The following is a 27,425-nucleotide window of genomic DNA, read 5'->3' as shown; positions in this document are numbered from 1 at the left end:
ATTATTTGGGCATGGTAGTGAGTGTGTGCCTGTAGTTTCAGCTACTTGGGAGGCTGAGGTAGGAGAATCATCTGAGCACAGGGAGGTCAAGGCTGCAGTGAGCCATGATCACACCACTGCACTCCAGCCTGGGTAGCAAGGGAGACCCTGTCTCTAAGGGGAAAAAAAAGAAAATTTGACACATGCTATAACATGGATAAACCTCAAAGATGTTATGTGAAGTGAAATACGCCAGTCATCAAAGGATAAATACTGTATGATTCCACTTACATGAGGTCCTAGAGTAGTCAAATTTATGGAGATGGAAAGTAGAATGTTGGATGCCAGGGGCTGGAGGGAGAGGGCAATGGGGAATTACTGTTTCATATGAAGAGTTTCTATTTTCAAGATGAGTTCTGGAGATGGATGATAGTGGTGGCTGCACAATAGAAATACTTAATGCCAGTCAACTGTACACTTTAAAATGGTTAAAATGGTAAACGTTATGTTTATGTGTATTTTACAATTTAAAAAACCCTACTTTTTAAAAATAATGCACTGAAACCACCAGCTTTACATTCCTTAGAGCAGTGGTTAACACAGCCATGACTTACGCAGCATTTGCAGTCACTGTTAACCATAAAGACTGCTGTATCTTTGCTCTAGTGTCATGCAATACTCCAACACACCATCTTGAATGGCCCAGACCATCTTCACTGTTAGGAAGGACAGGTCTCATTTCCCTGACAAGCAATCTTCCCATCCCTGTCTCCTGCTGTTTTATTTTTCCTTCTCTCTCCAGTGCATCTTCCTTGGAAAGGAAAAATTCATTAAAAAAAAAAAAAAAAGGCCACGTACAGTGGCTCATGTCTGTAATCCCAGCACTTTGGGAGGCTGAGGCAGGAGGATCCCTTGAGTCCAGGTGTTTGAGACCAGCCTGGGCAACATAGGGAGACCTCATCTCTACAAAAAATAAAAAAGATAACTGGGTATGGTAGTACATGCTGTAGTCCCAGCTACTGGGGAGGCTGAGATGGGAGGAGCACTTGAGCCCAGGAATTTGAGGCTGTAGTGAGCAATGATTGTGCTGCTGCACTCCAGCCCGGGCGACAGAGCAAGACCTGTCTCAAAAACAGCAACAACAACAACAAAATACCATTAAGAGAAAAATATAAGTTAATTTGGAATTTTATCACATGAATATCTAAAGTAATTGGCCTGAAATACAGCTAATATGTAGACTAGATCATTCCCTGATGGCCCTAGGATAGCAGAAACACTCATGATCAGAGTACATAATCATAAGTGTATACTACTTTAAGAAAAAAGATCCCATGGTACCTTTACTTATCTTCTGAAGACTAAATAAAATAGTCTTATGACTTTTTTGACTGAAATATTAAGATAACTATAAATAGATTAAAATAATTAAGGTACACACACAGGTATAAGAAATAGTAGAGATTCCTTATACATTTTGTCCAGTTTCCCCCAATGGTAACATTTTGCAGAACTCAAGTATAATCTCACAACCAGGATATTGATACTGATACAACCCACAGATTCCAATTTTCTATCTTACCAATACCCATTTGTGTGTTTTTATGTGTGTATTAAGATCTATTATTATTTTATTTCCCATTTACATGTGTGTATCCACCCCTGCAAACAAGTTGTTAAATAGTTCCCAAACCACAAGGATCCCTCTTCTTGCCCTTTTATAACTATATACACCTCTTCCTATCTCTCAACCCCTGGCAACCACTAAATCTGTTCTCAATTTCTTAATTCTGTAACTTCAAAAATGTTATGTAAATGGAATCATACAGTAATGTATTGGGATTGTCTTTTTTGCTCAGACTATTTCCCTGAAGAGTCATCCAAGTTCATCCAAGTTTCAAAACTTCGTTCCTTTTTATTGCTGAGTGGTATTCCATGGCATGGATGTACCAGCATTTGTTTAACCATTCATCTACTGAAGGACATCTGGGCTGATTCCAGCATTTGGCATTAGAAATGAGGCTATTATGAACATTCATGTACAGGTTTGTCAACTATTCCTAAGACTTTTATATTTCATTTCAGTAATTGTGATTTTGAAAACTTTGCAAGGAATATCTGATGATTACTCATTAAAACAGAAAAAAAAATATTCCTTTTTTTTTTTTTTTACTACCTTGTGCAACAAAGAATACAGTACTGGTTTTTAAGTATGGAGAAAGGTTTAATATTTAAATAATATAGCCTTAATAAAATAAATATACTCACCAATAAAAGCACTATCAGATTCCAATAATGAGTTTTTCAAGAAATCACTAGTGTCATCTCTGGGCTAAAAGAAACATGTTTCAATGACTATTTTTATTAGTTTTGTGTGGAAAAACAACAAATTTGTACTAAGAAGAGGCACAAGTTTCCACATTGTTCTCCCTAAAAGCAGAAGAGGATGGGGAGAGGTAGGACTGACTACATTCCAATGCTCAGAAAATACTGGAAAAACTTAACACACACAATTCCTATGAAGACGGTGATAGCAACACAGGACAGTATCTCTCCAGGCTACAGATTCTACAAGCTCACACATTTATTCCCTAACTCCACTCCTTCCTGCCCCTTTATGGTTGAAGTCAAATAAAAGGATCACATTATGACTGATGGAAAATATAATAGAGTATGAAGCAAAGACCCCAATTAAACATTACGTTTTTAAGCCACTGCCAAGATTCATTCATTTGAATTTCCATAAACCTGTATAGCCCACTTACTATTTCTTTCATGCTAGGAACTGGGGATACAAAGATGAATTAAGAGTTTCTGCTCTGGAGTAGATCACAGTGTCATGGGAGAGAGGGGGGTATACTCTCAGATTATGACAGCCCTATGTGACAGCAATTGTCACAATGATGCAGCACAGATACAGTGGAGCACATATTATAGTAAGGAAAAAAATGCTAAGATTGGGCTTATTATAATGAGCTCCCAAATGAGAGAAAACTTAAATTTACATATAGAGAATTTTTCAGTACAGAATAATCATCACCAACATGTCAGAAGGAACCTAAAGTCATCCAACTCCACCTACCTTCACCTTCTTAGCAGATTTCTGGGCTTCATTAAGACACTCCAGCAAAGAGCTGTCCATTAATTTTTAAGGCAATGAATTACACTGATGCACTGCATTCATTATCAGAAAGTGAGCCTGTCTCTTGCCTAAATTACTGCAATAGCCTCCTGCCCCACTCAGTCTAAATGCACAGCAGTCAGTGGATCAAGTAAAAACCTCAAGCAGATCATGTCACTCCTCCACTTAAAGACCTTGGCAGCTTCTCATCACATGCACAAGTGTCAAAGGCAAAGCCCCAGAATGGCCCCCAAGGCCCTGCTGCCTCACCTCGTCACCCCCTGCCCCATGTGTCCAACTGGCCCTTGCTCATGGCTCTCCCACTGCTCCTTACATGCACTAGGCCAGCTCCCACAGGGGCCTCTTCCTGGAATGTTCTTCCTCCAAAAGTTCCCCCACATTTTCCATGGACACCTCCCTGGTGTCCTTACTGAAATGTTACCTACCCAGTGAGCCCCCATGCCCACTGTATTTCCAACTATAAACCCTCCCACCCAGGATGCTCCAGCTGCCTTCTCTGCTGTTGTCTTCTCCACAGCACCATGATTCAACAAACTATTGATTTATTTGATTACTGTCTCTCCCTCCTTCTGCAATGTAAGCTGTCAGAGGGCAGGGATTTTTGTCCCTTTTGTTTACTCCTATACCCCGGCACCTAGAACAGTTTCTGGTCCATAGGAAATAATAAATATTTGTTGATTGAAAAGAGCTCATCCTATCCCTTTATTCAATCTTGCACAAAAAGTGGCCCCCTTAGGATACAGGTGGGTGTTACCATTCTCTGTTCTCTTCCTTTGCTTATTTTCTTTGTAGACCACAACACTATTTCCATAACAGACTCCCACTCCCACTACTGCTCACGCTAATGACAGCAAACACTCACACTGCACTCATCATGGGCCAGGCCTGCTGTAAGGGCTTTTAATATATTATATCAGTTCTAACAACAGCACTGGAGCTATTTTTATTTATTTAATAAACACTTATAAAAACTTATATGCCAGGCCTGTTTCTAAGTACCTTAAAAATATTAATTTAAGTACTATTATCCTCATTTTACAGATTAGGAAGCTGAGGCATAAAGAGATTAAATAACTCGCCCTAAGTCACACAGCTAAAAATAGACTAACTGGAACAGCCTAGTGCTAGAATCTTGTTCTTAGCCATTATAATATGTTTTCTCTATATATTATACTAACACTTCTCAAGCTATCCACTTTACTGATAAGACTTACATTCTTAATTCAGTATTCCTGAATAATTCAAAATTTGAATTACTTGATCATCATATGCTTATAGATTTTTAATCCCCCAAAAACTAACTTGAAAAATTATAACTGGTTGCTTACCATTCTTTGCTCTCGTACTTTAGCACTTGGGATGGCATCTAAGTCAACTGTAAGTCAATGAAGAACAAAAGCAAATTAAAAGGTCAGAAATTGCTTACTATATAAAATTAAATTTTAGAATATCTTTTTGACTAGCTCTCTACTGGAAATTACTTTTCAACTATCACACTTCAGAATATTTTAAAGATATCACTTATTAATAAACACAGCCCTGCATCCATTCTAGCTGCATAAAATTCTCCCATTCACATGAATGAACATAACAAGTAAAATCATTGCAAACGTAAAACTAATGCCAACAGAAAAAGAAAATGATCAATGCAGTATCCTTCACCATCTTGTCAGATTTCTACAGTCTGTAGAAAGTTGTTGCATGGAGTTAAATAGGGGCTCCCTCACATGGAACTGAAATAAGCTCAATTCCAGGCACTTAGTTCCCGAAGCAAAGATCTTGGATCAGGTATCCCAAAGCCTCTCCAGTATGACCAGACTTCCTATGTGTTCCTGTGAATAGCACATTTTGCCCTTTTTAGATACTGCCTTTGAGAATAAACAAGTTGCCAATGATAGCCTGTATTCCTTTTCCTATATTTTAATAGACATATTTGTGATTGTTTACAGTGAGGCCATATTCTTTTTTATTTATTTATTTTTTTTGAGACGAAGTCTCACTCTGTTGCCCAAGCTGGAGTGCAGTGGCACAATCTCGGCTCTCTGCAACCACCACCTCCCGGGTTCAAGCAATTCTCCTGACTCAGGCTCCAGAGTAGCTAGGACTACAGGCACACGCCACCATGCCCAGCTAATTTTTGTATTTTTAGTAGAGACGGGGGTTTCACTATGTTGGCCAGACTAGTCTTGAACTCCTGACCTCATGATCTGCCCACTTCGGCCTCCCAAAGTGCTGGGATTACGGGCATGAGCCGCCATACCCAGCCAGTGAGATCATATTCTTATGAATTAGGTCATCATAGTGTCTACTGGCAGTTGGGGGGTGGCTACTGTGGGAGATAGATACCTTCAGTGCCAAAATGTACCTGTATCCACCTGGGGACTACTTTTGGGCTAATCAGTCTAAGATGCCAAAATCCCACAAGATCAGACCTTCATTTTGAGACTAAAGAAAAATGCCACCAGACTGGGTACAAAGGTTAAAGAATGTACTTGCTTCTCTCCTCTCTCCAGGTGATACACCTACTGCTTATCCTAGAATTAGGCTTATTCTGTCACAGGGCTATGAGGCTGTTATTAAAAATTCTATACCAGATGAAGGGGAGACGATCCCTATGCATATGTTTATTGAAGTCTTGACCTATGATCTGGGCCTAAAGTGCTGCATCACTTACTCCTGTGATGCTCTCTCATGAAGTCAGAAAAGCTTCCTCAGATTCTGCAAGTCAGACCAGCCTCCCAAGATAGGGTCTTAAATTTTCTTAAAAATAACTGGCAGGAGCATCCCTTCCATTCTTGTTATCTGATGGTTGTGTTTTCATTACTCATTTTCCATGGTTAACCTCGATGGCCTGAAAGCTGGTGAAATACAGATGGGAAGGCCATGCAGTACACCTGGCTATCATCAGGCCCCATCAGTGCTCTCTGAGACAACTAGCCCCACTCTGCTTCTAGGTACCCACCCACCCCAAGAAATCCAACGACATCCTGGATTTCTTCTGTGCAATATTCATCACAGTTATACTTCTTTAGCATCTAACTTCTCCAACAAAATACAACCTCCTCAAGAGCAGCAGCATATGTCATTCATCACCATATCCCTGGATACAGGCCAGTACCTGCGCTCCTAGTAACCACTAAGTATCTTTCAATTGGTTGATTATACGAAAACATATTCATAGTCCAGTCTGATGCTTTGCACATTTTACGCCACATCAAAACTTAAACACACTCACACCACAGTAGACAAATGCCTGACATGGCACAGTAGACAAATGCCCGACACATCATGACAGGGCACTGATATGTTTGCCTGGCACTCCTTCCTTTGGTTTCTAGTTCCTAATGCAGATGTCACCTGGCCTGGTCAAAGTATTCAGTCCTCCTGGCTACAGTGAATGGCTAGGCCCCTGTCATGCATGAATACACCACCCTGGTGGAGCCACCCAGAGCCCTTTCTCATACTTCTTTTCTGGTACTACAGACCAAATGGACCCTCCCTTCACAGAGCATGGGGCTGCCAGTGAAGGGAGGATGCCTGGGACTGAAATCAACAGAAGAGATGCAGAAAGCCTACCGAAAAACAGCGTGCTAATACTATTTGACACAGCAATGATTATTTCTTACCTTTGGCACCTTCTTGCATTTTTATTCTGTTCAGCCTCTTCTGCTGCTCTCTTAGCAGGGCTTGCTGCTGAATCTCTAAGGTGTGATGATCTCTTGGAGGATCCGGGTACATAAATTTCAGATCAACTCGTGTTTCTGAATCTGGTATAAAAAATATGTTATATAACTAAGTTAAATGTTGTTTTCAAATGAGATTTTGTAAAACTTCACTATAAGTAACATGAGTAACCTCATTTCAAAATCAAGGAAATGATATAAATAGTGAAACATCACTAAAGTCAAAGGACAGTAAATAGCCACAAAACTAAAGAACATGAAATTAATATTCTTTAATAAGTGCCTTTTCACAAACTTACCAACATAAGGAATACCCCAGAACAAGCAGTGGATGCCGCATTCTCCATCTCTACCTGTCCTAGCCCCGCCAGGATACCACCCAGAACACAAACTATGTGCAGGTATATCCAAGCAGATGGTCACATGGCTATGACTAAGGCAGCCATGAGACACTGTAACCACGGCTGATCTCTAGAATATACTGGAAACGTGAAAAAATAATGTTACTGGCCAATTAATAGTTTAGTCCTTACAAGTATCATGCAGAAAGCAAGATAAACGTAGACTGGCTGGAACTTGATGAGGAATGCCATTTCTGTTTTTTGTTTGTTTTCGTTTTTGTTTTTTTTTTGAGATGGAGTCTTGCTCTGTCGCCCAGGCTGGAATGCAGTGGCACGGTCTTGTTCACTGCCAGCTCCACCTCCCAGGCTCACACCATTCCCCTGCCTCAGCCTCCTGAGTAGCTGGGACTATAGGTGCCTGCCACCATGCCTGGCTAATTTTTTGCATTTTTGGTAGAGACGGGGTTTCGCTGTGTTAGCCAGGATGGTCTCGATTTCCTGACCTCGTGATCTGCCTGCCTTGGCCTCCCAAAGTGCTGGGATTACAGGCATGAGCCACCGCAGCCGGGGATTGCCATTTCTGAAGGAATTTACCTCTGTCACAATTCCATGAATATCCACTAACAAGAATAAATTTTGTTTTGTTTTGTTTTGTTTTGAGACAAAGTATTACTCTGTTACCCAGGCTGGAGTGCAGTAGCATGATCTCAGCTCACTGCAACCTCTACCTCCTGGGTTCAAGCAATTCTCCTGCCTCAGTCTCCCAAGTAGCTGGGACTACAGGTGCCCACCACTATGCCCGGTTAATTTTTTTTTTTGTAGGTTTTAGTAGAGATGGGGTTTCACTATGTTGGCCAGGCTGGTCTTGAACTCCTGACCTTGTGATCCACCTGCCTCGGCCTCTGAAAGTGCTGGGGTTACAGGCACTAGCCACTGCGCCCAGCCAAGAATAAAAATTTTTAAATCGTGAGAAGAAACATACAGTTCATACATATAAAAAGCCTTGAAAATATTATTCCCTTTGACTCACTAATTACACTGCTGGAATATAAATAAAGAAGCCTAAATATATATACAGTTTTATGGTCCTAAATATGTATAAAGCTTTATGATCAGAAATTATCAAAAGAACAAAATAGTGAAAATGGCTAATAGCCATTTTCAGAAGTTAACAGAAGTCTCTGGACACATAAACTTGGACTGGTCCCTGGCTTCACTGCTTCCAGACTCATTAAAAAACAATACCAACCACCAGGTCATTGGTGAATGAGGGCAAGATGTAGTAACACAGGGAAATGAATGGCTCAATTCTATGGCTTAAACTTTTTTGGTCTCAAGATCTTTTTTTTACACTCTTAAAAATTGAGGACCCCAAAGAGTTTTACTTATGTATGTGACACACACACACACACACACACACACACACACACACATGCCATATTAGAAGTTAAAACTAAGAGATTCTTAAAACACAAGAATATACAAGGACACATTCTGCTAGCTTCAAAGAGATGAAATCATCACATGCCATGTAGTCTCTGGCCAATCTGTATACACATGAGAGAATAAGAATGAGAGATACAAATAATGTCTTAGTTTATAATACAAACAGTTTTGACTTCAGATCAAACTTCTCACGAGACCCACTGGATTAACACAATGCCTGGCAGATAGTAAGTAATCAATATATGATAGCATAAAAAATAACTATGGTATATGTAATTGATAATACATGCAAATCTAGGTGAAAAACAATAGAGAAAATTAAATAAATAACACAATTTATCTTTTTTTTCTTTTAATTACGCTCAGAAAGACTAGAAAACATCCAAAATGATAATGGTACTTACATACAGGTAGTTTGACTAAGGTGATTTTTCCTTCTTACTATCTTTCTGTATTTTGAGAATTTGCTACAATAAACAGATATTACTTTCAAAAGGATAAAAAGCTTAAATTCCAGTTTTCTGGCCTAGGTCATATGACCACACATCCCATAATCTGCCCCTTCTGCTCCAACACCTGCTCTGCTGAATATGCCTAAAGGAAAATTACACAACACACATTTTGGTTCCTCCACACATTCTCAATCTCCCAGGCCTCATGTACCTTGGAAATCCCATTTCCCTACTAAACTTTCTCTTCTATTCGTCCTAAGTGGCTACATCAAAGCTTCTCCTAACTCTTCCTTCAAACCCCCTAGATTTCCTCCTGCCTACCCAGGTGCCCTGCTCACTTCAACAATCACTCTCCCTCTCCTAGAGCCTGAACCTCTTTCTCCTGCATAGCTCCTCACATTCACATTCTAAGGACTCTTCCAGCTCCTGATCCCTCCCTCTCCTTCCCCTTCCCTTTCCCAGCCAAGGGTCTTCTAAAAGTCTTATGCCTATTGTTTCCAATATCTTGTTTCCTAGTCAATCCTCATTCCAAAGTTAATCGGCGATCATTCCACTTAAAAAGCTCTAGCTGAGGTCACCAATGACCTCATCCAACTGACATTTTCCAGTATTCATCTTACACGATCCTGTCTCCTTGATACTCTTTCCGCTCAGGTTTCAGAATCCTACATTCTCCTGCTTCTCCTCCAGTCTCTCTGACTTCTCCTCAGTATTTTTCATGAGCTCATCTTTGTCTGTCCATCCTCCATTAAATGCCAAGTTCCATTCTTCATACTAGTCTATGCGATCTCATCCATCCCAGACTTTAACACTATATGCTCTCCAAAAGACAGCAGTTAGTCAAACTAAAGCTTCATCTACCAGACTGGTTAACTGAAGACCTAGAGAATACAGAAGTTTCATTTCATTTTAACTTAAAATATATATCATAGATAAAATTCTACTTTAGAAAAAGGGTACAAAAATCTTTACAGATATTTAAATATGGGTAGAGCACTTCTGCTACATCTTTAAAAGAGCAGCAATCTACTCACCTCTATCTTTCAGCTCATTAAAATCATGAATATTCTGAAAAGTGGCAGCGTCTAAGCCCTTAGGTGACTGTCTTCTGACAGGAGCTTGCAACCGATGTCTAGCCATATCAAATATATCCATGGGATTCCTTTCCCTTTTCCTATAGACAAATGACAAATCATAATATGTGCTTTATAGGAAAAATAGGTGAGTTCACATCTAATTCACTGTAAAAGAAATTTGGTCTCTTTCACCACATCATATTATTAAAGAATTATTCTAGGCCAGGTGCTGTGGCTCACACTTGCAATCCCAGCACTTTGGGAGGCAGAGAGGAGGACTCCTTGAAATGAGGAGTTCAATACCAGCCTGGCCTACAAAGCAAGATCCCCTCACTACAAAAAAAAAAAAAAAATGAGGTCAGGCGTGGTGTCTCATGCCTGCAATCCAGCACTTTGGAGGCCAAGACAGGTGGATCACCTGAGGTCAGGAGTTCAAGACCAGACTGGCCAATGTGGAGAAACCCCGTGTCTACTAAAAATACAAAAATTAGCTGGGTGTGATAGCGCACGCCTGTAGTCCCAGCTACTCGGGAGGCTGAGGCAGCAGAATCACTTGAACCCAGGAGGTGGAGGCTGCAGTGACCTGAGATCACACCACTGCACTCTGGCCTGGGCAATAGAGCAAGATTCCGTCTCAAAAAAAAAAAAAAAAAGGGTTGGCCGGGCATGGGGGCTCACACCTGTGATCCCAGCACTTTGGGAGGCCAAGGCAGGCAAATCACCTGAGGTCAGCAGTTTGAGACCAGCCTGGCCAAAATGATGAAACCCTGTCTCTACTAAAAATACAAAAATTAGTTGGGCGTGATAGTGTGTGCCTGTACTACCACATACTCAGGAGGCTGACGCATGAGAACTGCTTGAACCAGGGAGGAGGCGGCTGCGGTGAGCCGAGATCACGCCACTGCACTCCAGCTTGGGTAACAGAGCAAGACTCTATCTCAAAAAAAAAAAAAAAAGTCAAGCATGATGGTGTGTGCCTGTAGTCCTGGCTACTGCTGAGACAAGAGGATTGATTGAGCCCAGGAGGCCAAGGCTGCAATAAGCTGTGATCATGCCACTGCACTCCAGCCTGGACAACAGAGGGAGACCCTGTCTCTTTTTTTTTTTTTGAGAATGAGTCTTGCTCTGTTGCCAGGCTGGAGTGCAGTGGCGTGATCTTGGCTCACTGCAACTTCGCCTCCCAGGTTCAAGCAATTCTCCTTCCTCAGCCTCCTGAATAGCTGGGACTACAGGAGCTGCACCACTAGGCCCAGCTAATTTTTTGGTATTTTTAGTAGAGATGGGATTTCACCGTGTTGGCCAAGATGGTCTCTATCTCTTGACCTCGTGATCTCGGCCTCCCAAAGTGCTGGGATTACAGGCATGTGTGAGCCACCGCACCCGGCCCTCCATCTCTTAAAAAAAAAATTGGCCGGGCATGGTGGCTCACGCCTATAATCCCAGCACTTTGGGAGGCCGAGGTGGGTGGATCACGAGGTCAGGAGATCAACACCACCCTGGCTAACACAGTGAAACCCTGTCTCTACTAAAAAATACAAAAAATTAGCCGGGCGTGGTGGCACACGCCTGTAGTCCCAGCTACTCAGGAGGCTGAGGCAGGAGAATGGCGTGAACCCAGGAGGTGGAGCTTGCAGTGAGCTGAGATCGTGCCAGTGCACTCCAGCCTGGGCGACACAGCAAGACTCCGTCTAAAAAAAAAAAAATTATTCGGATAGCTCTATTATTAGTTCGATTTACCTTAAAATATAGCATATTTATAACGCCATTGAAATTTTTCAAAATCATCAGATGCAAGATACCTTATTACAAGAATAGAATGATTCAGCTTTACTTTAAAATGTTCATGGAAAAAATAAAATGTTCATGGAGTATGAAGATCACAGTCTCTAAGGTCAGAGAAACTGAGATTCAGACCAGCTCTGTTATTTATTAGCAATTTGACCTCAATTTCATCATGTGTAAAAATGCAGATGCCTACCCCTTATAGTCTTATTGTGAACAACAGAATTAAGATAAATTTTTTTTTTTTTTTGAAAGAGTCTTGCTCTCTTGCCCAGGCTGGAGTGCACTGGCACAATCTCAGCTCACTGCAACCTCCACTTCCCAGTTCAAGCAATTCTCCTGCCTCAGCCTCCCAAGTAGCTGGGTCTATAGGCACGCATTACCACACTCGGCTTCGGCTTTTTTTTTTTTTTTTTTTTTTTTGTATTTTTAGTAGAGACAGGATTTTGCCACGTTGGCCACACTGGTCTCGAACTCCTGACATCAGGTTATCCGCCTGCCTCAGCCTCCCAAAGTGCTGGGATTACAGGGGTGAGCCACAATATCGGGTCAGAATTAAGATAAATTTTATACTGTTAAGTACCTAGTATAGTACCTGACATGCATTAGATAATCAATAAATTACCTTCCCCTCAACCTAAAACAGAAATCACACATAGAAATATGGTAATAGGCAGGGCCCTCTGGCTCACGCCTATAATCACAGCACTTTGGGAAGCAGACGTATTGCTTGAGCTCAGGAGTTTGAGACCAGCCTGGGCAATATGGAAAAAAACCCCATCTCTACTAAAAAATACAAAAATTAGCCAGGTGTGGTAGCCTGCACCTGTAGTCCCACCTACTTGGGAGGCTGAGGCACTAGAATTGCTTGAATCAGGAGGCAGAGGTTGCTGGGAGCCAAGATCATGCCACTGCACTCCAGCCTGGGTGACAGAAAGAGACTCTGTCTCCAAAAAAAGAAAAAGAAATATGGTACTGCCCAGGCACAGTGGCTCACAGCTGTAATCCTAGCACTTTGGGAGGCCGAGGCAGGTGGATCACCTGAGGTCAGGAGGTTGAGACCAGCCTGACCAACATGGTGAAACCATGTTTCTACTAAAAATACAAAAATTAGTCAGGCGTGGGGGTGGGTACTTGTAATCCTAGCCACTCAGGAGGCTGAAGCAGGAGAAACACCTGAACCCGGGAGGCAGTGGTTGTAGTGAGCCAAAGATCGTGCCATTGCACTCCAGCCTGGGTGACAGAGCGAGACTCCGTCTCAAAAAAATAAAAATAGAAATAGAAATACGGTACTAATATGTAGTTCAATATGGGCACTATTCAGAGGACCCAACATTAACTTTACAATGGACTTTACAAGGAACTTGATACCCTAACTAGTTAACTGATTCCTGGGGTACCTAGGAAATTAATACATAGCAGGTAGTAAGGGAGTTTTCTGCCAGGGCTTGAGGGAGTGATGATAAGAGAGGGATGGTGTTTCTAGTCCTGAAAAAAAAAAAAAAAATACTGCTGCTTCACTCAGCACTAGGTCTCCTCTATTTTTGAAAATGGAGCTCTAAGTTATGGTTATTATGAGGCTTAGTCAGACTCCTCCCATCATTTCTTTATCATTAAATCTTCCCTAAGCACCAAGACAAGATAGCTGGGATCCCCACAGACAATACCCCTGCTCTACTGGAGCTTCCTTTTTGCAGGGGAGCATTCACTGGGGCCATAAAGGACCCTGGTCAAGGCTGACAGAGACCTCTAATACCTAAGGTGAAAGGAACTCTATGGAGATTTATTACAATGCAAAATACTAAAAAGATGTCTAAGAGACCATTAAATTGGACTGCTGTCTAGTTTCCATTAATGCTAATAGTTAAATACACTGGTAAGTTAGGAAATAGGTTATTAAATCTTCACATGTGAGCTACATCACATTTGTTTTGAGCCTAGCACATGATAGGAGCTGGATAATTTGGCAAATTATTTAGTGAATACGAGAATCCTTTTGTACAAATATTCATGAAATTGCAATAAAGAACCAACTCTGAGATGTCTTTAATCAGAATATATATTAAAATTATTCCAAAGTAAATGTATTCAACCAATTCTTGCTAAATGATGATAAATGTAACATGTTTTATAACTTAAGTTAGAACTTAAGAGTCACAAAGACATATATTTATTTATTTCAAATACATACATTTATTTATTCTTCACTAGACTCTCAAGGGGTAGAAATTATCATGTATAATTTTCAAGTGAGAAAATTGAGGGACTGCTTGAGTACTCTTTCTTAAATCATATTGGTTTACCAAAAGAATTTACTAATGAAAAGAAAAATTAATAAAATGTCAAAAAAAAACATTAAACTGAATTAAATATGCATGTTTGGAAAATGGAAAACTGCACAGTTAAGGCATTTATAACACTGTAAAAGTAAATATAGAAAAAAAAAAACACTACCTCTCGATTGTTTAGAACTTATTGACCTACTATGGGAGAATTACTGAATCACTGAAAATTACCACCTTGGAATAACATTTCATTATCTAGCCAATCTATATCTTGAAATTTCCTCACCTTGTTTACCTTGTTTCAATATTCCTAGAGAATACAAACAAAAATCTAAACAAAGCGTAATTAGGCAAATTAACATGCTACGTTAAAATCCTACCACATACTGGATTAGAGTTAGAGACATCGGTATGAACTTAATATATATACAAATAGATATAGGAACAATTATAGATATGTTTATATTTATGACTTAGTATACATACATATATTATCCAGAGGGCCTAGAAGCAATGACACCCAGCAATAAACAGACCCAGCTTATCTGGTTTCTAAACACATTCTCCAAAAGGAACCAGGGTTCAATGGAGAAATAGCTGATTCTAGGGATGGGGTAGGGGAAATACAAGATGATCCTGAGGCATCTGGAAAGAAGTCTTCAAAAAATGAAAGGATGGGGACATGTCAAAGAGACACAGGAGCCAACCTGAAAGAGCTCCAAATGGCCAAAGTTGGAACAATTTGTGAAATAAAATAATGTAGCACTCACTTATAACCCAAAGTGTAAGATAAATACACATGAGATGACAGTAATAAATAAATGACTGAATAAATAAATAAATGGAAGAAGAAGAGACAAGTCTTTCTTATGGAAGAATTCTAAAAACTATATGTGGGTAACCCCCTGCTCCAAGAGATGAAGCTTAATTCCACCTCTTTCTCACTCTTGCAGGTGTGCTAGATTTAGTGATTTGTGACCAAAGAATAGTTAACTTTCTAGTGCAGAATCCTGGCAAACACTACTTTAACCAAGGTTAACATTTCCAGAGGTATCATGTGGATATCATGTACCCCTGATACAATGTGATGTCAGAACAGTGCCTGTGCTCTTCTTTCCAGAAACTCTTAATCCCAGTCTAATAATCAGAAAACATCAGACAAATCCAGACTAGAGAAGGAGGCATTCTACAGGATACCTGGCCAGTGCCCATGTAGACTTTCACAAGAAAAATAAGAGAAGACTGGGAAACTGTCCCAGACCCGAGGAGACTGGGAGACATGACAACTAAATGCAACGTGGTACATCTTGTATGGGGCCCATGAACAGAAGAAGAACATTAGTAGAAAACTGGAGAAATCCAAAGAGTCTCAAATTTAGTTCATAGTAATGTTCTAATGTCAGCCTCTGAGTTGTGACAAACATATCATGGTAATACAAGACGTTAACAATAGGGAAAACCAGATGAAGGGTGTACAGAAACTCTATGTATTGTTTGCAACTTTTTCTTTTTTTTTTTTTGTGAGACAGAGTCTCACTCTGTCGCCTAGGCTGGAGTGCAGTGGTGTGATCTGGGCTCACTGCAACCTCCACCTCCTGGGTTCATACCATTCTCCTGCCTCAGCCTCCTAAGTAGCTGGGACCACAGGTGCATGCCACCACACCCAGTTAATTTTTTGTATTTTTAGTAGAGACAGGGTTTCACCATGTTAGCCAGGATGGTCTCGATCTCCCGACCTCGTGATCCGCCCGCCTTCGCTTCCCAAAGTGCTGGGATTACAGGTGTGAGCAACCGCACCCAGCCCGCAACTTTTTTATAATCAAAATTATCCCAAAATAGAAAGTTTATTTTTAAAAAGAGGAAGAAAGGAATTGTGGTAGTTACCCACTATGTTGATTTTACAACCTACTAAAACAGTGCAAACTGAAGTTTGAAGAACACTGCTTTAAAAATGTATGACTCCTGGCAAAAATGATCAGAAAGGTTTGGTAGCCTGTAAGTGATTTTGTTGAAAAAAAGTATTTCAGAAAGCTACGTTATTAATGGAAAATATAAAAAACAGTTCTAAAATGCAACTACTGTCTGTAATTATTCCAACCCAGAAATTTCTATTCCTACAACATGAATCCCCTTGAGAACTAAATTTCTACAACGGATTTTGTAAAAGACAAAGAAAAGGAAAGTAAGGAGATTCTAAGTAAGATGAATTAGTCCTGTTCCCAAACTGCAAAATTACTGCATAGGTGAAGTAAAAGAACTCAAGAGAAAACAAAAAGTGCAATTCTAAACTTGCCTGATAGGAATTTCATCATCACTGTCCATGTGTAGCAATCGCTCTTGTAGACGCCTCTCTTCACTACGAAGTTGTTTTCTCATTTCTGATAATTCCATAATTACATTTTTTTTCTCCTCTGCAAATTCCCATTGATAAGTAAAACACGACAGGAATAAGAACAAAAGACTAAACATTAAAACACAACCTGACTAATAATAAAGTGAAACTGCTCAGAGACAATTTTATGAAAGATATTTTAACATTTTACATATACACACATACACAGATCATAATTATGAATGTCATTAGGACCCATAAGTACATTTTTTACAATATAGGAATTTTAGAAGCGATATTCTTGTGGGAGGGCAACTATAAAGGAGAGGCACAAGGAAGTTCCTTTATGGTGATGGAACAGTTCTGTATCTTGATTGCAGTGGTATTTGCACAAATTGCGCATGATAAAAATGCACAGAAATACACATACATAAATGCATGTTAAAAATGGTAAAATCTGATGGTCTGTGGAGCACACCAATGTCCACTTCCTGGCTATGAGACTATACTACCTAAGATGTTACCCCAGGGGAAAGTTGGAGAAAGGGTACACAGCACCTATCTCTCTACTGTTTCTGCAGTTTTCTATGAGTTTATAATTATTTCAAAATGAAAAGTTAAAAAGGGAAATACTCTAGGTAACAGGTTTAGTAGTTAACTCTACCTTCTGCACGGAGCTGATTTTTCCTGGCAGGTACCGGGGGTGACTGTGCCCTGGACATGGAACTTTCCTGTTTAACAATAATGACAAAGACATGCTCAGTATGTCTTCCCTACATAGAAGCTTGAAGGGAGTAATTTTTTGAAGGATTTATATGTAAAGGAAACCAAACTCCACACTATCCTACCTCCAAAACTTATATCTATTCTAGAGTATATCTACCATGTATATCTGTTCTTCCTTCTCATCACAATGGAAGTGTCCTTGCCTCTACCCAAAGAGAATCCCTTCATCTGTACTCTGTACCTGATAATTGACTCCCATTCTCCTCCGATTATTCTTTTTTTCCAACTTCCTCTCTCCAAGCACTTTCCTCTCAGCCTATGTGTAAAAACCTCTCCCTTTCTTAAAAAAAATTTTACCTCACCCTTCATTGCTCACTGTCTCCTGTCCATTCTGTCCTTCCTTTCACAGCTGAGCTTCCTTAAAGAACAGTAAATGCAGTACTTTTGGGTATACTGCCTATTCTCATTCACTTCTCAACACACAGCTATGGCCTTTGCTTTCTCACACCCATCACTCCAACAATACTGCCCTCACCAAAGTCATGAAGTGACCCCCAAGTGACATATTCAGTGGGCATTCTACTTGGCCAGTCGCAACTGCCGCCACTGCCATCCTCTCTCACCCTCTCTCCGTTCCTTTCCCTGCTTCTCAAATGTTAATTCCCCAGTATTCTATTCTCAGCCTCCTTTACTCCTCTTGTAGACACTCATCGTAGACAATGGTACTAATTTAACAAGCACCAATATGTTGATGATGTCCAGAACTACAAATCGAGTCCAGAACTCATTCTGCTGCCACAATTCATATTTTCAAATGCCTACTCTATACAACCCTCACCAAAAACTTGAAAGTTATCATAGACTCCTACCCACCACACACTCAACAAATAGTACTACTATGTCTCTTAAATGTATCATAAAGCTGTCACACCTTCTCAGTTCTTGGTGTCACTGCCTTTGTTTGGGTCCTCAGTCTCACATCTTGACTTCTGCAAAAGTATCTTATCTCCATGTTTAGTCTTGCCCCACCTCCAAAACTTATCTCCACACCATTGCCTGAAAAAACATTATACAAAAGTGGCCATGTCATTCCCCTACTTAAATATTACAATGAATTCCCATGCATTATCTACCACAGACATACTAAATCAGAATCTCAAAGGGTGGGATTCAGAAACATGTTCTTCTGACACATTTCTTTACCTATTCTGGTAATTAGCCTGTCTGGAATCTACCAGCCTATGGAACAAAATCAAATTTCTTAGCACTCCATACAGCATGCCACACATGTTCTGACCTCCACTTCCTCTGCTGCCTTAATGCACAGGCATAATCAGGCCAGACCACACCATGGAAGATTCTCCACATGTGCCATGAGCTTACATTGCTCTCCACGACTTTCCACAAACTGAAAATCCCTCACCCTCCTCTTCAAGGCAAATTCCTGCATATTCTTCAAGCATCAACTTGAGGATCAATCTTAGAACATTTTCCATGTTTTCCTTGTAGTTCAATCTAAAGTATAACAGACTTCATGAACATATCTACAGCTAGCTAGCTTGAGGGGCTAAATTATCGTTTGTCAAAAGAAACTTTAGGTCACCAAGCACTATCAGTTACAATCGAAGCAGCAAGCAAATTACTGTAGATACCACCTGTATTTCAGATCTGAAAAAATTTAACCTATCCAAATATAACGAAAAAGAAAATTTCATTCAATCCCCCAATCCAAAATAACTGAGCTAGGATGAACAAATAAAAATGAAAGTACATACATGAATAAAGGAACGTATGATGCTGTCAACTGAAGGAGGTCTTTGGAGTTTGCTTGCAATTTTGTTCTGAAGGGCAGGAACTATAGGAGAAGGCTGTCTCAAGCGCTGAAAATTTTTAAAAATTTAAGAGCATAATTGCTTCATCACACTCACACACATACACACACACACACACACACCCCTTATAGTTAAGAAAGTTATCTAAGAAGTTTAGATTGTTATTGCTTTTATTTAATAAAATGTTTTTTTACAAAAGTCAGAAATTCAATTACGTAAGATCAAACATGTTGGTTATGATAAACATAAATGGATTTAGACATCTTTATTAAAACAGTATGATTGTCAGATTAGGATTTTAAAAAATCAACAAACTCAAGTAAAGCAACAAAAAAGAAAAAATATAACAAAACTAAATCATCTTTAATAAGAAGATACCATGACAATACAAAAAAATTAAATAATAAAATCCTTCTTCTGGAAAACAATACAAATCAATCTCTAAGATCTAGATCTAATCACTAACAGCATCATGGATGAGGGACTTTTCAAGATCACAATGGGGTTCTACATTTCAGTTTATAGTGTATTAAACCTTATAGTCCAAAAACTTCATTATAAATACAACATAGACCTTCTAAAGCCCTGTAGAGGATGCAGCAAACAAGCCATAGTACATATAACAAAAGACCAAAAAGCTCTCAAAGTCAGAAATGCAATTAATGCAATCAAAGACATTAGTTTTGATAAACATAAATGGATTTAGATATCCCTATTTTAAAAGATTAGGCCGGGTGCAGTGGCTCATGTCTATAATCCCAACACTTCGGGAGGCCAAGCAGGCAAGTCACCTAAGGAGAGGAGTTCAAGACCAGCCTGGTCAACATGGTGAAACCCTGTCTCTAATAAAAATTAGCCAGGTGTGATAGTTTGAACCTGTAATTCCAGCTACTGGGGAGGCTGAGGCAGGAGACTCACTTGAACCTGGGAGGTGGAAGTTGCAGTGGGCCGAGATTGCACCACTGCACTCCAGCCTGGGTGACAGAGCGAGACTGTGTCTCTAAATAAATAAATATAAACTTATAACTCAGATTAGGATTTTTAAAATTCAACAAACTAAATATAGAAGCTAACTAAATGAAAAATATGGTGACACAAAGGTAAAACTGAAGGAATAGACAAAAATATACATCAGACATACGTAAATAAAAAAAACGATAGCAATATTAATTTCAGGAAGGCAAATGCACTAAATGGGATAAAGCTGATTTAAAACTTTATGGTACTTTACAATTAAATTGTAACATCATAAAAGTATATATTGCTAAAAAAACAACATTTTTAAAAAAACATAAGAAATTGCAAGAAATATAATTATGGGAAACTAACAATTCTCTTTAATTCTTTTTTTTTTTTTTTTTTGAAATGGAGTCTCGCTCTGTCACCCAGGCTGCAGTGCCGTGGTGCGATCACGGCTCACTGCAACCTCTGCCTCCCAAGTTCAACCGATTCTCCTGCCTCAGTCTCCTCAGTAGCTGGGACTACAGGTGCCCGCCACCACGCCCGGCTAATTTTTGTATTTGTTAGTAGAGATGGGGTTTCACCATGCTGCCCAGGCTGGTCTCGATCTCCTGGTCTCAAGTGATCCACCCGCCTTGACTTCCCAGAGCGTTGGGATTACAAGTGTGAGCCACCGCGCCCAGCCTCTTTCATTCTTAAATGATGAATTTTACAATAAAAAATTATCTGTGAGGCAGGGTGTGGTGGCTCATGCCTGCAATTCTACCACTTTGGGAGGCTGAGGCAGGAAGACAACTTGAGCCCAAAAATTTGAGATCGGCCTAGGCAACATAGCAAGACCTGGTCTCTTAAAAAAAAAAGAAAGAAGGCTGGGCCTGGTGGCTCACTCCTGTAATCTCAGCACTTTGGGAGGCAGAAGTGGGCGGATCACCTGAGGTCAGGAGTCTGAGACCAATCTGGCCAACATGGTGAAACCCCGTCTCTACTAAAAATAAAAAAATTAGCTGGGCATGACGGTGTGTGCCTGTAGTCCTAGCTACTTGAGAGGCTGAGGCAGGAGAATTGCTTGAAAGAATATATATACACACATATATATAAAAAATCCACTCTGAACTTCTGTATTAGTCTTGTCATGAACCATAACAAACAGTTCATGTTGTACTGTCTGCATACCATATTCTTAGGTGGCACCACATACACCATGGGAACGAGATTAAGAATGGCTGAAGTAAGTAAATTCATTACCTTCAATGGACAGAAAATACCAACAAAGCACAGTGACAGTACCTCATATAGAAAGTTCAGTACATTGTGCCCAGATTACACACTAAGACAGAACAGGAACAAAGGCACCTCCTCCTCTTTTTCCGCTTTTCTAACGACTACACAACTCTCACAGTGAAAGTGGGTTAAACTGTGGGTTTGATTGACATTTTTGTCTGAAACTTACCTTTGTTTCTTCCCCAGTCAAATTATCTCTTTCATAGTAGTGCTGAAGTTGCAGGTTATATTTTTCTTCTTCTTCTTTCTTCTTTCTTTCTGCTTCTTTTTGTCTTTCTTCAGCTAACCGAATATGCTCTTCATTTTTTAGCCTTTGCTTTAAAATAGAAAAATATGCATTCCGTATATTCCTTCTACAGTACATTGAAAAATGTGCTGCCTTATTTTTCTGATAAAATGAGATAAAGATATAGATGACATGATACGGTGTTCTTTAACACAAGCTGTCTGCTTAAAAATAAAATATTAGGCATCTTTTATAAAGTCTTCAGTCAGCCTACATCTATTTTTTTAAAGTCATCACTTATCTCCTTTCTTAAATTACCCTTTCACCTTAATAAAATAATATCCAATGAATGGATAGTGATCTCATATTTTCTAAATGTACTCCAACACTGTTCTCCTTTGTAAGTAACAAACACCTTTTCAAGTCAAAATAAAGATTTCACCTTCAGACTAAGTAGTAAAATACAATAGGGAAAAGAGATGTACCTCCTCCTCTTTCTCCCTTTTCTTTTCCTGTTCCTCTTCATACTCCTGCTGAATTCGTGCCCTCTGTTCTGCAAGCCGTCTTTCTTCTTTTTCTTCGGCAATTCTCAGTCTCTCTCGCTCTGCTTCCTCTCTTTGTTTCTTTTCCTCAATCTAAAAAATTAAACCTAGTTATTTCCCTTGTAAAACTATTGAAAAGTTAGAATATCACTTATTTTTTTTTTCTGATAGCATACAAACCCAACATTTGTACCCTCTTTTTGCATGTTCCTAAATTTTTCAGTATCCTGTATTTTCAGGGAGGCTACATGATTTACTGTACTGTTAAAAGCTTTGAGTTAAATTCCAGTTCCACCAAACAGACTGTGTGACCTTAAGAAACTTGCTTGTCCTCAGTTTTCTCTTTTTTCTGGTAAAGTTATTAATGCCTACATCTCAAAGGAGTGCTAAAAGAATTAAAGTGAAACAATGTAAGGAACATAAAAGTTCCTCCTATATAGAAGGTTCTAAGCAACTAATTCATGATTATATTATTTTATAGTGATTGCTGCTATTATATGTCAAAATTCTTAGAATTGATTATTATTCTAAAATAACAGTGAAATTAGTATTTTAGTATTCAATCATTTTTTAATGCAAGAGCCGCTTCTCCCAAATGCCCTTTGTTCTTTCCTAACTATAGAGGTTAATGGAGAAAGAACTAAAACTATTAGGTGGAGGAGGATTTAGGTCACAAGGACTCATAATTAAGTTTCATCTTGAATGCTACTCGGAGTCTGCAGTGTTGAGTACTCTAGAGCCTAAGATTTGAAGGAAATCTAGAGCCTAAGATTTGAAGGAAAGAAGGCTCTAAGAGAGAGATAGTCCATACCCCCAGTGAATGAGGCAGGGAAGAATGGCAGCACTGGAACCAGGTATTCATGTCTCTGGTTTAAGGTTATCAACAGATTTTAGTTACCCTTAGGTATGGATCATACAACTCAGCATATTTTTGTTTTTCTTCTCTGTACTTCCTCTAGCTTCAAGGTTGCTCTATCTAGTGCTGCTAAGTGAGCTACAAGAACTTTAATCTGGCTGGGCACAGTGGCTCACCTGAGGTCAGGAGTTCAAAACCAGCCTGGCCAATATGGTGTAACCCCATCTCTACTAAAAATACAAAAATTAGCCAGGCGTGGTGATACGTCCCTGTAATCCCAGCTACTCAGGAGGCTGAGATGGGAGAATCACTTGAAACCAGGAGATGGAGGTTGCAGTGAGCTGAGATTGCACCACTGCACTCCAGCATGGGCGACAGAGTGAGACTCTGCCAAAAAAACAAAAAAAAAAAAAAAAAAAAAAAAAGAACTTTAATCTTCTAACACATCCTATGATTTTATATACTAGGGCTTTTCCCAACACTTCTTTCTCACAACATGATTAAATATGCACAAGCCTAATATTTAGTACTTTTAGTTAGCAATTTGCATCCAATCACTTCTTCAAGTCCAATACGCCTAAAGAAAACATCATTTATAATTCATCAAAATTTCATATTCAATACTCAGTTCCCCCTTCTTCCTACTCCACGGAAAAAAAAAAATCACATTGCCACAGGGGTCACTTCTCCATCAAAATCAAAGAATTCTAATTTTTAAGCTATTAATGGATCATACACCTAATGGAGCCAAAGTTCAGTGCCAACAGGAATGCTAGACAGTTGTTCAACAGCTTTCTGGTCTGGAAAGCAGGGAAAGCTATCTTCTTGTCATGGTTTTCCAATTACATGACACAAAATTGCTTCAGAGTTCTTAAAAATATTTTATTTGTTAATTATTTTTAAAGCTGTGATAAAAAATGTCAAACATTCACAAGTGTTATTAATATTCACCAAATGTTAACAGCATGAAGACTTCTGATGCATTAATTTGAGCTAACTGTAGAACTTACCTGTACAGACCTCAGGCTAAAGCTTTTCTTACATAACATCTTTGTGCACAGATTTGAACATTTCATAATATTTGTTTTAACAAAGGTTTTGTATACTTTTTATCTGACATTATATTTTTGATGGTAATAATAAATATCATTGATCTATTTTATATTTTCTTAGAATTACATGTTAGGTTTTGTCTGAGGTGGGAGAAGAGATTTTTAAGCGGCTGCTGAAAGAAAAATTTAAAAACCATCATCTGAAAGCAATCCATTCACAGATAAATTGAGGGTTGACAAGGTGGAAGAACTGAAGGTTGAAACTAAAATAGTTAAAGCTTCCCCCATTACCATAGCTTTTCTAGAGGTAAAGACTTCCTAGTGAATCCTATAAATAGAAGTGTGATATCCACAGATATTACACTTAAAGTCTGGAGACTTGGATTCAAGCAATGGCATCACAATTTGCTAGCTCTGACACCCTGGGCAAGCCTGTTAGTCTGTGTATTCGTTGTATGTTATTAAACAGAGATAATAAAACACCCCTCAGAGAAATCTGAGGTTTGATGAGATACTATATGTAAAAGGATCTTACGAACAATAAAAGGCTATACAATTGTAAGATTTTTTTGGCTGCATTCTACCTTAGACCATGGTAAGAACTGCTAAGCATTAGAGGAGGTACTTAAATTTTGACCTGCTGTCACGGTCAATATACCACACAGTCCTTTACGTTCAACAGGGACTCCAAACTCTCAACTTGCTGCTACCTGACTTGAGTGCAAAATATTGGGACCTCTGATACCAGTCTCTCATATTCAATATCTATATTGTTTCTGTTGAACCTTAAAAAGGACTTTCCATCAATTTCCACTGTCACCCACGCTAGTAAAATGTCCCTGCTTCCAGTCTTTTTAATCCTGTTATTGTACCTTAAACAGTGATGTCACATCAATCATCCTTTTTTCACTCTGTCGCCCAGGCAGGAGTAAAGTGGCATATCTTGGCTCACTGCAACCTCTGCCTCCTGGGCTCAAGCAATTCTCCCACCTCAGCCTCCCGAGTAGCTGGGGTGACAGGCACACACTACCATGCCTGGCTAATTTTTTGTAGAAATGGGGTTTCATCATGTTGCCCAGGCTAGTCTCAAATTCCTGTGCTCGAGAGATCTGCCCACCTTGGCCTCCCAAACTGCTGGCATTACAGGTGTGAGCCACCACACTCAGCCTAATATCAATCATCCTTAAAGGCTATATCTATTACGTAACTGCCTTATTTAAGAGTCAAGAATAATTAGGATTAAAAAGAAGATATGTTTGAGGGCATCTGTTTAAGAGTTTGGGGTTAGATTACATAACCTTAAATGTTAGGTTCAAGAGTTGAGATAATTTCTGTAGGCAAAGAAAAGCTACCACCAGATTTTGAGTAAAGAATAGCAGGTGAAAAGTCGTATCAAAGGAGGATTACCCAGGCCATAAGATGAATCTGACACTGGTATCTAAGTGTGAGTGTAAAGGGGAGGGAGTTAAGGAAATAAGAAACTGTGAGTCCCTCATGGGCAAGTATCTCACATTCATCTCAGGCTCCACCCCTAGGACTCAGCCCAGGGTACACCCAGTATAGGAATAAGTCTGTTTGCTTCATAAACAACGGATGTTCAAGTGTCTTCCTTTGGGAATAGTCTGGGCATTTCTACTATGTTAAATGCTACTTACTTATATACATAAATGGGGCAAATAATTGTAAACTGTGATTATCTTAAATCTAATTTTTATTTATTTACAATCTGTAATAAGTCAAGAATATCAAATCATTTGGAAAAAAAATATTGATTTTCTAATAACTTACAAATATCTAGAAAGATGCATTCTCTGCCTAATAGATGAATATTTTAGTAAGTCAGTTTTTGAAATCTCAGCCTTCTTAGATTTAAAATTAATGATTTAGGCTGGGCGTGGTGGCTCATACCTGTAATCCCAGCACTTTGGGGGACCAAAGTGGGCAGATCACTTGAGGTCAGTAGTTCGAGACCACTCTGGCCAAGATGGTGAAATCCTGTCTCTATTAAAAATACGAAAATTGGTTGGGTGCAGGGGCTTATGCCTATAATCCCAGCACTTTGAGAGGCCGAGGCGGGCAGATCATGAGGTCAGAAGATCGAGACCATCCTGGCTAACATGGTGAAACCCTGTGTCTACTAAAAATACAAAAAATTAGCCAGGTGTGGTGGCAGGCACCTGTAGTCCCATCTACTTGGGAGGCTGAGGCAGGAGAATCACTTAAAGCCAGGAGGCGGAGGTTGCAGTGAGCCAAGATCTCACCACTACACCCTAGCCTGGGTAGACAGAGCAAGACTCCATCTCAAAAAAATAAAACAAATTAATGATTTAATAAAATAAAGATTAAGTCAACTACCATACTTAATACATCTGCTTATTTCCTTGAAACAAGGAAATGAAATAATAACTTTTGCACTACTGGTATCTGATCTGATATAAATTAGATATTTTAGATAAAAGTATGGCATTTTAGAATTTAGTATTTATCCTGGAGAAAATCTTTGCAAGTTTTGTTTATTAAAATCTCATGAAACTTTGAAACTGATCAAATAGCATTTCACCTGAAAACGAAGAAAATTCTTGTATAATTCTTGCTGTCTAATCTGAAGTTCAGTTGGAGGCTCACCAAATACATTTCCCCGAGCAAAAGGAGAGCTCTGTGTTTGCATATGACCTTGAAAGAAACATTTTGCAAAAACATACTATTAGCCAATGCTTAGAAATTGTAACAGTTAAAGAATGAACAGTTTGCTAATAAATTCATTTTTTTTTTTTTAAAAAAGTCCAGAGATTAAAATCAGAAGAGGAAGATTGAGATTAGAATCTGAAGATCAGGTGAACAGTAGTAAGAGAAAGAAAAATGGTAAAACTAAAATAAAATTAACAGTTAACAAAATCAAATAATACCTGAAAGATACAAAGTAAACATAAAAGCTAACAGCTTAAACAACCTTCATTGCAACAAAGGCTTTAAAATAGAATTTATGTAGAGAAAAAAAGTACATATTTATATTCTTCAGTATGTGAATATCCTTTACTTAAGAATATTGCTTAATAACAGATAAAATTGTTTTTAAAAATCAGTAATTTCAAAATTCTTCCCAACAGTTTAAATGACAGAACAGAAAGTCAGCTTTGAAAAATATATTTAACAAATTAGAATGTGTCTTGTTGTAATAGTTTTTATTTTTAAAACTATCAAATTAATGAGATATAAACATGAACAAAAATTTTTTATTATATATTACCTATAAATAGTATCGTATATTCTTGGAATGGAAAAAAATTATTTCATAAAAGCAATTCGAAAAACAATTATACCCCTAGAGTCTCTTTGAATGCAGACAGGAAAAAAAATGACATTTAAATTTAAGCCTCACATAACTTTTTATATTGAGTTTCTGATTCATTCTTTATACCATTAAACTAAAGC

At 39.0% G+C, this 27,425-nt stretch overlaps 1 protein-coding gene across 50 annotated transcripts in view; it reads right to left on the bottom strand.

Annotated features, from left to right (window-relative positions):
• CSPP1 (centrosome and spindle pole associated protein 1) overlaps positions 1 to 27,425 on the bottom strand; it is a 130,516-nt gene that overhangs the window by 14,158 nt on the left and 88,933 nt on the right. For 26 of the 50 annotated variants that reach the window (XR_012416456.1, XM_073998919.1, XM_073998917.1 and 23 more), the window contains 10 exons: positions 26,554 to 26,666; positions 22,029 to 22,178; positions 21,487 to 21,633; positions 19,020 to 19,124; positions 17,183 to 17,249; positions 16,480 to 16,597; positions 10,078 to 10,217; positions 6,748 to 6,888; positions 4,450 to 4,496; positions 2,248 to 2,311 (listed from right to left, as the gene is read on the bottom strand). Coding sequence is in view for 45 of the 50 variants with exons in the window: in XM_073998919.1 (XP_073855020.1) it covers positions 2,248 to 2,311; positions 4,450 to 4,496; positions 6,748 to 6,888; positions 10,078 to 10,217; positions 16,480 to 16,597; positions 17,183 to 17,249; positions 19,020 to 19,124; positions 21,487 to 21,633; positions 22,029 to 22,178; positions 26,554 to 26,666 (1,092 nt within the window). In the remaining 5 variants the exon portion in view is untranslated. Of the gene's footprint in view, positions 1 to 2,247; positions 2,312 to 4,449; positions 4,497 to 6,747; positions 6,889 to 10,077; positions 10,218 to 16,479; positions 16,598 to 17,182; positions 17,250 to 19,019; positions 19,125 to 21,486; positions 21,706 to 22,028; positions 22,179 to 26,553; positions 26,667 to 27,425 lie in introns of all 50 variants that reach the window. The other 24 variants (XR_012416455.1, XM_045399117.3, XM_073998913.1 and 21 more) reach the window with 3 other exon arrangements.

The sequence above is a fragment of the Macaca fascicularis genome, chromosome 8 (genome assembly GCF_037993035.2).
Source record: "Macaca fascicularis isolate 582-1 chromosome 8, T2T-MFA8v1.1".
Taxonomy (NCBI): Eukaryota; Metazoa; Chordata; class Mammalia; order Primates; family Cercopithecidae; genus Macaca; species Macaca fascicularis.
The sequence above is the reverse complement of the archived record's forward strand: the minus strand, read 5'-3'. Positions and strand labels throughout refer to the sequence as shown.